At 37.7% G+C, this 14,381-nt stretch overlaps 1 protein-coding gene across 1 annotated transcript in view; it reads right to left on the bottom strand.

Moving 5' to 3' along the window:
- Positions 1-2,908: 2,908 nt before the first annotated feature.
- CWC27 (CWC27 spliceosome associated cyclophilin) overlaps positions 2,909-14,381 on the bottom strand; it is a 191,420-nt gene continuing 179,947 nt past the window's right edge. The window contains exon 14 of the mRNA XM_047872567.1: positions 2,909-3,511. Within this exon, the coding sequence (XP_047728523.1) occupies positions 3,349-3,511 (163 nt within the window). The 3' untranslated portion in view covers positions 2,909-3,348. The remainder of the gene's footprint in view (positions 3,512-14,381) is intronic.

Raw genomic sequence — 14,381 nt, 5'->3', positions numbered from 1 at the left:
AAGGAGAGGTCTAGGGTTAGTTTTAACTTTCACCTTGCCAACAGCTTTAACCAAAGTGAAAAAAAATGGCTGGTCCGAAAGTGAGAAAAAAATTGCCAGGACCTTTTGCTCTTCAGAAAATCCAGGATTATTATAGACAATGAACAAGAATTGTTAATAGACTTCACTGTTTCAGGGTAATATCTCTAGGGCAAGACACATAAAAGTAAACCCAAATAAATAAAACATTAGAATGAACCATAAAGGCTAATTGTCTTACATGTTTTTATTTTTTTGTCTTTTGAACTGATCTTTTTTTTTTTTGGCCCAAACACATTCCTGTGACATTTCCAAAGACTTTACTATAAGCACATTAAATACCATATTTAATAGGTTAAGTTTTTAAGCTTTAAAACATTGTTATTATTAAGTTAAAAGTGAATTTTATTCTCATGGTGAAATTTTCTGATGGGATTCTATCTAATCTTTGAAATTTCATATCTTTCTGATCCTTGGGTTAAAGCAGGATAAGGAGCATTCAACCAACTGAGGGTTTAATTTTGTCACTTTGTTATCTCTTTATACCTACAAATGTCATTCTTCCAGCTTGTGCTCTGGAGCTCTGTGGTCCCCTCTGTTGTTGGGATATAGTACACTGGTAAAGATGGAGATATTCAGGGAGAAACAGGAGAGAAACCTATAGGATTCTTTGATAGAAACAAATACAGTGCTAGTGCATTTCATAATAACCAACAGAAACTTTATGAATATCCGTGAAACAACTGATGTTATAACTTTGTGGTGAGGGGAAGACGGCACGCTTCCAAACACTGGCTTATATTTTGGTGGGTTTGTGTCTGATCACTCTGCTTTTGAGTGGGTTGACATTTCTCCAGAACTCCCATATCATACCCTCTCCTCCTCTTTGAAACATTGTCCTACTTCTGAAGCAAAAAAGAAAGTGTTCTTGTTAGTATCAGGAGCCCCTTATGTTTTCTCATCTCAGATTCTATAAAGGATCATAAAGGAAAAAACATGAAATATTTCAGGGATACTAGAATGTAGAGAGGGAATAATATAATAGGCCTGATTACCCACAATCTCCCTTAAGAAGTGAAACATTACAAATGAAGCCCCTTATATATTCCTTGTGCCTCCTCAGAGGTTACCACTATTTTCATACATGTTTTCATACTTCTGCCACACATTGCCACATGTGTACATCCATAAACAAAGTAGAATGCTGTTTTGCTTGTTTATATTTTTATATAGATGGTTCCCTTTTTCCCCCATTATTATTATTTTTAAATGTATATTTATTTATTTTGAGAGAGAGAGAGAAATAGCACAAGCAGGGGAGGGGGAGAGAGAGAATCCCAAGCTAACGGCCCATGTGGTGCCCGATCCCATGAACTGTGAGATCATGACCTGAGCCGAAACCAAGAGCCAGATTTAACCAACTGCGCCACCCAGGTGCCCCTCACATTATTATTATTTTTTTAATAAAGATGTCATATCCACATCCTATTTAAAAAATTGTTTTAATGTTTATTATTTTTGAGAGAGACAGAATGCTAGTGGGGGAAGTACAGAAAGAGAGGGAGACACAGAATCCGAAGCAGGCTCCAGGCTCTGAGCTGTCAGCACAGAGCCTGACACAGGGCTTGAACCCATGGACCGTGAGATCATGACCTGAGCTGAAGTCCATTGCCTAACTGACTGAGCCACCCAGGCGCCCCTCCCTCACATTATTTTTAAGACAAGCTAACACATATAACTCTTGTTTATTGATCTTTACCACTACAAAGTATTCCATAGTATGGCTATACAACAACTTAGTTATCCATTCTTTGGTTGATGCTTTTGTGTATATTTAGTACAGGTTTTCTTGAGCAATGTTGTGAAAATTTCTTAAGGGGACAGACTTAAGATTAGAATTTTTGGATAACTGGATATGCCTATCTTTAACTTCACTAGATACTGCCATGCCCCCAAAATTGAATCATCAGCAGTGAAACCAGCAATCTGTATAATAAACCCTCCGGGTTCGAAGTTTCAGATTCAATAATCTGGAAGTGTAGTCATGGTGGTGGGGAGTCTGGCAAGAATTTGCATTTCTTTTTTTTTTTTTTTTTAATTTTTTAAAAATGTTCATTTATTTTTGTGAGAGACAGAGAGACAGAGCATGAGTAGGGAAGGGGCAGAGAGAGAGGGAGACACAGAATCCGAAGTAGGCTCCAGGCTCTGAACTGTCAGACAGAGCCTGACGCAGGGCTTAAACTCATGAACTGGGAGATCATGACCTGTGCTGAAGTCAAATGCGCAACTGACTGAGCCACCCAGGTGCCCCAAGAATTTGCATTTCTAACGTCCCCAAGTAATGCTATTGCCACTGCATTGTAGTGCCTGGGACTACATTTTGAGAACAGGTGTTCTAGGGAAAGTCTATTGGATTACTTTTGGGAAAAGAGAGCCGATGAGACACTACCTGGAAAGATGTGGCTGGTGAGGTTTTATTAGGTAACCGAAAGTTAGCCTGAGGTATTATTTGAGGATTCAGATTCTAGAAAAACTGAGTTAGTATAGATAATATACAGTAAATAACCAGTGTGAGTGGTTGTCATCAAGAGCTAAATTCTTGATAGTTCTGTTGCTAGTGTCACCTCTGCATGTGCTCTTGTTGCTATGCTGAAAGGGCAGAGGAGTGGGCAGGAGGCCTGCTGTTGGGCCAGGGTGTGCAGTAAGCTTGGCTGACCTTACTTAGTGTATTAGCGTCTTGATTACGTCTACAAAACCCAGGCATTGGCTTAGATGCAGGTGACAATATTCCCTTGGAGATTCCTCAGGCTTTAAGGCATGAAGCTACTGGGTCTTACTGATTTGGCTATTTTTAGATATTTATATGCAAAACGAAAACAACAAAAATCAATCTTTATGTATATAATTTTTATTCTATTCCAAATTCAGTACTGTGGTAACAGAATGCCAGGGAGGTTTCCCTTAAATACTCTTTCTTGAAAGAAACTTCTTATAAAAAGTCTTGAAAACAAAGCCTTCACATATTTTAGGATAAAAAGACATAAACAGGCTGGCACAGTCTACAAATGGTTAACATGTAAACTGGCAGGAAAGTTATTTTATTTCAGATTTAGCAATAGAAAAAGTCAATTAGGGAAAAAAAAGCATGAACCAAAAGCATTTGCTTACATCATCCCACAATTTACATAACAAGATAATTTTTTTTCAAAACCAGACAACAGGTTCAAAAATACTTCTTTTCACACCCTTAAGTGATGTTGTTGGGAACAACGGCTGTTATAAGGCCATTTATTGCAGGCACATTTCTACCTAATTATCATGACTGTAATTTTATCTTCTTTCTTTTTTCTCTCTCATCAGCTTTTTGCTTTCTTCTCGTCTTCTCTTATTCACTGGATTCCGAGGATCATAGATTTCGAATGTGTCTGAATCTTGCATGCTTGCATCTTTCACTTTTCTGCTTTTATCCTCAAACTGAAGTACATGGGACATCCTGAAAAGGGAGAGAGACAGTTCAGTGATTTTGGCAGGAGAATGGAAAGTGGAAATTTTATACTATACTGTCCTTGGCAGAATGAACCATAAGGGTACAGAACACCAACATGGGTTTATTGTTTGTTGGTGCTTATACCACATGGAAACCAACTTCTCAGAACACACTTAAATTTGAAAAACATGACTGGAGTTTGGTCCTGCTGCTTTGTATTTTTAGTAATGAGTCTCTTTGCCTCCGTCTTCACTTGAAGGTCCTTCCTGGATGAGAGGTTAAAAGAGCTCTACCCAGGGTATTCCTTCAACTAAGAGAACATTCTGCCAGCTTCCTTTAAAGAGCACACTCAGCCAGAGTGGGCAGGGTTGCAGAGCAAAACCCCTAACAAACCAGCCCTATCTGATCCTGTTTTTAGTAGTTGAAGGGGTCAAGAGTCAGGAATGTGTTAAGAAAATTCTTGTTCAAATGGTGTTATGATCCTTTTTCTGGGGAGTTGCAGGGTTAAAAAAATTATTTTTTTTCGTGCAAAATGAAACTAAGCTTTGGCATGGCTCCATGGACTAATTTCCTCCTCTTACTGTTGATTACAACAAATTTAACCATCCTGCTTTCCCACTTTATCAAATGCTTACTGGTCTTAAGGTATCAACATGTGCTTGAATCGTAAGTGGTCATAAGCTGGCTATCCTTAGCAGCCGGGAAATATGTAAGTGATTAGCTCTGCCCCCATTAGGAGGTGTCAGAAATAAATAGGGAAGTCAAAGACCAGATTTCAAGGCAGTTGAATGAATTTGGAAAGAGAAAAGTTCAGTTTTGACATATTAACAAAACTTCTAAGGCTTTTCCTACTCATTATAAAAGCAATTTAAAAATGGGCATACTCAGCACTTTTATCACAGCTGATAGGGCTAAATTGCCTATAGGATTAACACTCCCCATACACCCATTGTAACTTTCCGATGAAACCCAAATATTACATTAATTTATTTTTCCCTAAATAAGCAGAGATTTGGGCAGTAGGTAATAGCACAGATCCCCCACCCCTTTTCCCTGCAAGTAGCACATATGCTGAGTGAAGTTTACTTATGCGACAAACTCTCATGGATATATTCAGATTTTGAAGAAAAGATTTTGTGGCAAATAAAACGTTACGAGATTAGTGATACTGCAGTTACTGAGGGTTCAGTAGCTACTGTTCTCCAGGGGTGACAAGTTGAGTCTTAACTACCATTCCCAACACTTCTATATGAGAAAAACTACTGGAATGCAATTAGTACAAGTGATATTATTATGTAGATGACGCAGAATATACTTTAACTTACTAAATGAGGTAAATCACATTCACATTTCTATACTTCATTATTAATAATGCTACTTACATCAAATTTCATAACTCATTTCAATACATGAACATGCCATATCATTCATCAGAACTGCTGACTTATACTTCTCTTGCCTTAGTAAACACCCTTATTTAGAAAAGGTGTCATAAGTTGTGTGTCATGAGTGGACCTAGAGGGTCAGTTATGCTAACTGAAATGAGCCAGACAAAAACAAATACCACATAATCTCACTTAGGTGTAGAATCTAAAAAACAAAACAAATCAATAAACAAGCAAAATCAGACCTATACATGCAGAGAACAAACTTACCGCTGCCAGAGGGGAGGAGGGTGGGAGGATGGGCAAAATGGGTGTATGGACATGGGATGTATAAGCTTCCAGTTATGGAATGAAAAGTCACCAGGATGAAAGGTATAGCAAAGGGAATATAGTCAATGGTATTGTAATAGTGCTGCATGGTGACAGATGGTAGCTACACTTCTGGTGAGCATAGTACAATGTATAGAGAAGTTGAATCACTATATCGTACACCTAAAACCAACCAATGTGATACTGTATGGCAGCTATATCCACACACACAAAAAAGCCCAACCAACAACCAAACAGAACAAAAAGAAAATCAGAAAGTATAGTTATCTCCTTACCATAGCAATTGCAGTGGAAAAACCATGCTGTTAAATTTTAAGAGTGGTGACAATGAAGCCCATGCTTCCTGTTTCCAATTTAAGTTGTTTCTATCTTCATTAAAAAAGAGCAGATATATTTAATGGAAGAAATGGAAAAAAAGAGCTCTGAATTAAGGTAACAAAGAAAAAGCACCAATTTTATCATAGATAATCATATAATTTAGTAAGATAAATTTGTAGATTCTTTGTGGGAGGAGGAAAATAGGGTATTCATAGGTATTGATTACAACTCTTCAATTGGAGATAACTAATAAAATCCCAGATGTTACAAATACGAAAAAAAAAATGCATCATAGGATCATTGCTTATTTAAATGGATTCCTCAGAGTTTGATTTTCCTGTCCTTTCAATTTCCTACAGTATTTAAGTATTAGCTTCTGAGAATAAACAATCTCAACTCGTAGAAAAAGGCTCATCATTCTACATTCATGGTAACAAGGGACTACTAGACCCAGTTTGAAACACAAACTGGATTTAATAAATTAATGATTTGCATAGGCCTAAATGACCAGTGACAACTCAGTTCAGTAAACACACCTCTGAAAGCCAACTAATCAGTGACAGCCTTATGATTTTGAAGGTTGGCCAATCGGTGGTCAACTCAGTCTAGTAAACACATTTCTGAAAGCCAGCCAATCACTGACAGTCTCTCCTGAGTAATGGGGCTTCTGAGGCTGATGTCAACCACTAAATAATCCCTGACCCCAAAACTCTATATAAGATTTGCAACCCATTTAGCTCAGAGACTGTGCCTAAAAGCATAGCTCTTCCTTAGTTAAGTAATAAATTAAATCTTTTGTTTCAGGTAGTGAGAGGTGGCCTTTTTCTTAGATACTTCTTACATTTTGTGCTGCATTCCCCAAAGTATACTTTCTTAGGAATTTTAAGTGTACTTCCACTGATGAGGAACAAGTTTAGAAAGGTGGGAGGATGTTCTTTTTAAGGTCCTTTACCACACATCATGGGGAGTCCAGATCCTGCACTGCATTTCAGTAAGTGCTTAGCAAGTGATTCTTGTATAGATACCTAAGCCAAAACCAGGAAGTAGCTCAAAACATGCCCTTTAAAACAATTTCATTCAATACTCCCATATTGATAGTGAAAAACAAAAACCACTGTCTTTAGTTAACTTATTAATATATATATATATATATGTGTGTGTGTGTGTATATATATATATATATGTATATATATATATGTATATATATATATATATACATATATATATATATTTCTATTTCTAAAATTATTGGTCTCTCTGCCCAAAAACACAGATGGATTTTTTGTAATATCCATTTCTATTAGAGACTGTCCACATTTCAAAAATGGCTTTGCCAGAACTTGTCAATTAAAACCATATAGGCACCTTCCTCCTTTCTATCCCACGAGAGTATCTTGCAACTATTGGATTTAGTTGGCTCTGGTATAAGAAATGAACTCTAGACATGTGAACAACAGCACAAAGTCCACAAAGAGGAACAGATTTTCCTACAAATTTGAAAAAAAACAGAAAGCCGTAAATTAAAGTAGCTGTCTTTTTCAACTGTTTGTTTCATACACCACTGCACTAAACAAGTCCAACATTTTGATTAATAACAAACCTAAACCCAGAGGAAAGAAAGGGCTCTCAGCTTACAAACTACTTCAGCTTTAATATCATAATACTTAGCATGGCTGGTTACTCAGCAATAATATTTAATCTTTAATAGAAATAAAAGCATAATCAAAATGGTTCACCCATTTATCTTTCAACATGCTTTGGTCACTTCATTTTAAAAAGCAAAACAAAACAGTTATTATGATTTTCAGCATAATAAACTCCTGACCTATGTGCCTCCATAAATCACAGACTGCAGGAATTGAAAGCATGCCCACATTTTACAGTCTCCTGTGAGAATACACATGCAGACTTATAATACAGACTTAACTCAAGTACATAAGGGTCTGGTCATTTACAATTTTGTATGTCCCAATAACTCAGTACTATTTACTCTGCGGCTGGTTATGGAACTGACCAAACAAGAGCAGTGAATTTTTTGGAATTAATTGCATGCTGATCATTTACATTTGAACATTTTAAAACTTGTTCACTTGAAGGCAAAGACACAAAATTTAGTTCTGACTAATAAAAAGATTTACATAAGCTCAGATTCTCAAATAAGAACACTGGCTTGGGGTGCCTGGGTGGCTCAGGTGATTAAGCGTCTGACTCTTGATTTTGGCTCAGGTCATAATCTAATGGTTTATGAGATTAAGCCCCATGTCGGGCTCTTTGCTGAGATCAGGGAGCCTGCTTGAGATTCTCTTTTCCGCTCTCTCTCTGCCCCTCCCCTGCTTATGCTGTCTGTCTCTCAAAATAAATAAACAAACTTAAAAAAAAAAACAACATTGACTTTAGTGTGTTACAGAAATATAGAGGCTTACCATTTTCATAGAGGTTGTTTGACAGAATAATTTTTTTTTCATATGGGATTGTATGAAATTATAAACAAAAGCAAACAACCGATTGTTTGAAAAAGACCTGGACCTTTAGTAATCTCACTAATTTGACATCCAGTTTTAGAAGTTCTCCCACAGTTGTGAAACACATGAAGATTTATGACAGCAATTAATATTAATGGAGAACACAAGAGAGGTACTTAGTCTCAAACATACAGTAAGTACAATATAGAATTCCAGTACTAATTTGTTTCTGACAAAAATGCAATTACGTTATTTATGCTTATGTAATGTAAGCTGTTATCTTTTTCACTGGAAATTTTATAAACCACTCATTTCCCATTTCCACTCGACTCTTAGACTTTTGTAGGTGTTCTAACTGTTCTACATCTGTACTATGTCTCTTTCAACCTCCAAAAGTTCTAAAATAGTCTTTCTTAAAAAAAAAAATGTTGTTTTAAAATTAAGTAGGCTCCATACCCAACGTGGGACTTGAACTCGTGACCCCAACATCAAGAGTCACATGTTCTACAAACTGAGCCAGCCTGTTGCCCCTAAAATAATCTTTCTTTTTCTCTCTCTCTTTTTTTAAATGTTTATTTATCTTTGAGACAGACAGAGAGAGAGAGAGAGAGAGAGAGAGAGAGAGAGAGAATGAGCAGGGGAGGGGTAGAGAGAGAGGGAGACACAGAATTCAAAGCAGGATCCAAGCTCTTAGCTGTCGGCATAGAGCCCAATGCGGGGCTTGAATTCACGAATGTGAGATCATGACCTGAGCTGAAGTTGGATGCCCAACCCCCTGAGCCACCCCAGTGCCCCATAAAATAATCTTTCTTATACATTTCTTTCATAGCATTTTTTGACCAGGAATTATTAGCTATTGTGTTAGACTGAACAACTCGGCTGGACCCTTAAAACTCTGTAACAACTGCATCTTCCTATCTCACCAACCTCATTTCATTTCTTTCATAAATTACTCTTTTGTAATTGGCTGTTGACTTAATTGTGAACAGACTGTCAGTTATTTGAGACAGTATGAGTCTTGTTCACAGCTGTATTCCCTGTGCTGAGAATGGTGATTTGTGTTGTAAAGCAAAGCCTTCAGATCCTTTGTACTGGCCAGGCCTGCTGGCTGGTACTAGCTGGTTTGCTAAACTAACACTTGACCTCCTTTTGTGGGCAGGGAATGTCTTTTATTTCTGTGACAAACTTCTAAAATGTCTAACAGCCTCTGCAGAAAGTCTCAGGCTCAGCACAAGCCCACCTTTTCATGACCTCTCATAGTTTAGCACATACTGATTGCTGCTTTTCCACTGTGCTCCTACCAGTGACAGCTAGTTTTATTTGTTCCTGCTCATAGACTGCAGTGGGAGCATGCCTTATGTTCTTTTCCATTGACTTTGGTCCCTAATGTAAAACTAGATAGTTTATTTTTTATTTTTTATTAAGTAAACTCTACATCCAGTGTGGGGCTTAAAATCATGACCCGGAGATCAAGAGTCACATACCCCACCAACTGAGCCAGGCAGGCGCCCCTAGATTCTTTGTATTTTTTTTAGCTTTTTAAAAATTTTATTTAAATCCAAGTTAGTTAACATATAGTATAATAATGGTTTTAGGAGTAGAATTTAGTGATTCATCACTTACATATAACAGCGAGTGCTTATCCCAATAAGTCCCCTCCTTACTATCCATCACCCATTTAGCCCATTAGATTTTTTTTTTAAAGTTTGTTTGTGTGTGGGGGGGCAGAGGGGAGGGAGAGAGAGAGAATGTGTGAGTGCACACACACACACACGGGGGAGGGGCAGAGAGAGAGAGGACAGAGGATCCAAAGCAGGGCTCTCGCTGATAGTGGAGAGCCTGAATCAGGGCTCAAACTCACCAACTGCAAGATCATGACCTGAGCCACAGTCAGATGTTCAACCAACTGAGCCACCCAGGCACCCCTAGATAGATTTTTTTTTTTTTTTAAAGCAATGTCTCTCTAGAGCACTACATCAAACACAGATGCACATTAGAATCACTTCAGTAGCTTTAAAAACTATGCCAGGCTTCCACCTACAGAAGTATTGATTTAACTGTCCTCGGATGGGGCCCCAGCATTGGTAATTTGAAAGTTTTTCCTGGTGATTTTAAAACACAGCCAAATTTAAACTATAACACTAAAGTTTAAGAACCTTTACATTTTCACACTGATTTATTTCATCAGCCATTTGTTCTGGCCCCTTCAGAGATGAATTGCTAGTTCCTATTGACAAGCTACTCACATACTTGAAGAAGCATAAGTGGCCTCTGAGCCTATTAATTGAATAATCTCAAGTGTATTATCCATTTCTTATATATGGTTTGAAGATAAGGCAAGAAGCTAGATTCAATTATTCACTCAACAAACATTTGAGGACTTTTTATGTGTGAGACCCACTGTCAGACACTGGTGACACAAAGCCAAATATGACCCAGGCCCTGCCATCCTGAAGTGAACAGTCTGTTCAGGAGATGAACACACAGATACCAGAACAAATGTATATGTTGGAATTGCCTGAAAAGTGTGAGGCAACAATTATAAGACGATCCATTGATACAGCTCTCTACGAAAAGCTTTCACATGTTGTCTGCTATTATGTTCATAGTAGTAACTATATGGGGTAGGCAAGAAAGATGTGGTTATCACCCCCATTGCACAGACTGGGTAGTGCTTATTTTGGAATAAAGAAAATGCTAAAAATGCAATTGTAAAGAGACCAGAATTATTTGTGTAGCTCCCAGGCTGGCCTTTAAAGCAGTTCCAAAAGAGAAGCTCCAAAAATGTGGGAGCCTCTTTGGGCACCTCTCTTTTAGATGAACACTTGTTTAAAAAAAAGGGGGGGGTAATTAAAATTCACTGTAAATTTTATCTCAGCCTCAGTTTCTCCTTATACTTCCTACAATGGGGATGCCACCCCATTCTGGTGGAAGTCCCACAGGGGTACAGCCAAGGGCCCACAGCCTGACCCTATAAGGGTAGAGGTCTGGCAGTCTCCTCTCAGGCATCTAATTACTAAGGCATGCCTTGTGCTTGATGATGGTATCCAGGTCTTTTCTGTTACATATATATGTGTATATATATATATTTTTTCAAAAATGTAAATCTAGCCATGAAAACTCTCCTGTTTTAAATCCTTCACTGCTCCCCATTGTCTGCACAACGAAACCTATATTTCTTATGTGGCCTCTATGATTTGGCTTTTGCTTCCCTCTTCAAGTTCCTTTGTCACTCGCCCCATCACATTTATATCCCAGGCATCCTGAATTGCTTGCAGTTTCCTGAACAGGGCCTGTGTCCAGCCTGTTTACTGCCTCTCTATGGTGATAACCCTTCTCTCCCTCATACTGGCTGAGGTGTCACCCCGGATTTCTCTCCTGGCCTCTCCTCTTTTTCCGTGGGGTTAGGCCCTCTTCTGTACAGCTCTCTAGTTTAGGCTCCCTCACTAGAGTGCACTTGGCTCTGTTTTATGGGCCTTTGTACTAGCACCAGTCACCAATACTTGGCAAGAAAAACACCTTCAATAAATTTCTGATGAATAAATAAATGTTTCTGAGAAACCAGTCACTTCTAAAACCTTTGGCTAGAATTCTGGTTTTGTTCACCATTCTCCTGGATAGTATTAACACATAATTCCAAATTACTTAGCTATTAGGTTTTAAGCGCTTGAGTTTTCTAGGTTAGTAACTCTCCTTTCAAACTTCATTAATACCAGAGAAAAGGCTAATATTCAAAAATCTAAAACAAAATATTTCCACCACTACTAACTCTGTGCTATGAATATCCAACACTTTCTCAAATGACCACTTAAATTATCTAATGGTTACATTTGTCTTTTGTACCCTTTGTCTTTGAGGTATGAGGTGGGGGGAAATGCATATATTGTCCTCAGCCTCCCTCCACTTGGGTTGAAAGTCCTTGCCATTCTTTGCGAAACGTTGTCATCCACGTAATTTGTCTTTTCTGTACTGTGTTGACAGGTTCTTATTTCTCTGTTAAATTAGAATTCTTAAGAAATCCAACTAAATAACTCCTGGTTATTATTTAAGTTTATCATTCTACGGGACTATAGATAGGGAACTTAATTGATATGGTTGAAGTTTGTTTTTTTTTTTGAGGGGAGAGCTGGAAAGGAGATTTGCATTTGAAAAGCAAAAACAGTCTTTTTGTTTTTAAAGAAAAATTTCAGCAAGACAAAACAATTTTCAAGTTTTGCCCACATTTGATTCTCTGAAAGGACCACACCCTGTTCTGTATCATAGATGGCCTGCAGCATGCTTTCTTTGTCCATGTCACTTCTCTGGAATGCCCCACCACCCCCTTCCCATTGGTCTGTGTCCCTTGTCCTTTCAAAGCCCAGTGTAATTCCCGTTTTCTCCTAAAATTCTTCTCTGACTGCCCTGGGTTTCATTCAGGGCTGGCTCTTACTTTTGAATTTATCTGACACTTTCTGTGGAAACTTTTGTGGACTGCAGTTGGAAGACCTGGGTTTGAGTTATAATTCAGTCGCTAAATGTTACTGGAGGACAGTCACATTGCTTTTCAGGCCTATTTCTTCATCTGTGAAGAGGAGATGGTAATATGCACCCTAATTACCTCACATAATTAGAATGAGATTCAAACATCATTCCTCCAGTAAGTCCAACACTTACTTTCATGTCAATTTATTTTGTATTTTGTATGTATGTATTACATACAAAGTGTGCTTGTATAAAGTTATCATTTTTATAACACTCTGTTATGCTTCATAGACTTTTTCAAAGTGTTTTCATTTATATCATCATACACAAGAACTTATTTGATCTTGCCTAACTTTGGAGGCCTATATATATTTACATTTTTTTTTAATGTTTATTTATTTTTGAGAGAGAAAAGGACAGAGCATGAGTAGGGGAGGGGCAGAGAGAGAGGGAGACACAGAATCCAAAGCAGGCTCCAGGCTCCGAGCTGTCAGCACAGGGCTTGAGCTCACGAACAGCAAGATCATGACGTGAGCCGAAGTCAGAACACTTAATCGACTGAGCCACCCAGGTGCCCTGGCTTATATATATTTAAAAATATATCCTGTCTGTCCTAGACTACATGCCATTTGACGGGTAGAAACTGTTTAAAGAATCAAAGAATTATAGAAATTTTACTTTTAGAACTTTCATGGCATGATTAGCATGTATTGACTATTTTTATGTGTTTTTCCTTTGTGCAAAGTAACATAATCCTGAGAAGCAAAAAGAAAAGACAAACAAAAATCATCTGTAATTCCATAGCTCAGCAGTAACTAGTGTAAACATATAGGTACATCACTTCCTGTACTTTTTTAATGCATCTCTATACATATATATGGATGTATGTATTATATATATGTGTGTATATGTATATATATTTGAAGGGATCATAATGCATATATTTTATACTTTTTATACCCAACTATACCATGATCATCTTTTTTACATGGATAATTATACTTCTATGTAATTTTATTCATTTTCTAGTATTTGATCCTATAGATAATTTACAATCAACCCTGTATTGTAGGATTCTTAGGTTTGTTCATATTTTCACCTTTATGAACAGAATGCTGCGAATAATATCTATGTGAATAAGAAATATTTGGATTTTCTTATTTGTAGTAATTTTGGGAAGGAGAGGCAGGTTCAACCTTCTTTCTTTTGGTAGCATAATTCTTTTTCTTTCAGAAATGACCCTTCCCTCCCCACTATGAGTCCATGTATTTGGAGTGGGATGACACCCCCTTGTGCTTGTCCCAGGGAGGGGACGCATGGAATAGGCCTGTCCAGAATAACCAGTAATTACATTTAGGGCATGGGCATTTGAATTTGAAAAGGCTAAACACAACTGGCTCAAGAACTTTTTCTAGAACTACTGGGTTGACTACATAACGTAAACCTAGAACTTCTGAAGGCCATCTTTGCCAACCCCTAGGGGAAGTCTTGGATGAGGCCAAGTGAGAGGAAAATGGAACCAGGAGACAGAAAACAGAGGGAGGGGGAGAGAGAGAGAGAGAGAGAGAGAGAGAGAGAGAGAGAGAGATTCCTGACACTGGTTGAATTCTCTGATCTAGTCATGCCCTAGCTCTAATCCTTAAGCTTTCTATGATGGATAAATTTCCCATTTTTGTTTAAGATATTACTATCATTTGTAATAATCTTTACTAATGCTTAGGATATATTCCTAGAAGTAGAATTCTTGGGACAAAGATTTGTACATATTTAAGGTATTTCATATGAATGGTCTAACTTCCCTCCACAGAGGATTTATCAGTGTACAATCTCATTGGCAGAGTGCCTCATTTTGCTCTAATACCTTTTGTTTTTATCCCCTCCCCCCATTTTTTGGCTTTTTGAATTTCTTCTTTTGTCATA

This window comes from Prionailurus viverrinus, chromosome A1, assembly GCF_022837055.1.
Source record: "Prionailurus viverrinus isolate Anna chromosome A1, UM_Priviv_1.0, whole genome shotgun sequence".
Classification (NCBI taxonomy): domain Eukaryota; kingdom Metazoa; phylum Chordata; class Mammalia; order Carnivora; family Felidae; genus Prionailurus; species Prionailurus viverrinus.
This window is presented reverse-complemented; position numbering and strand designations above follow the sequence as displayed.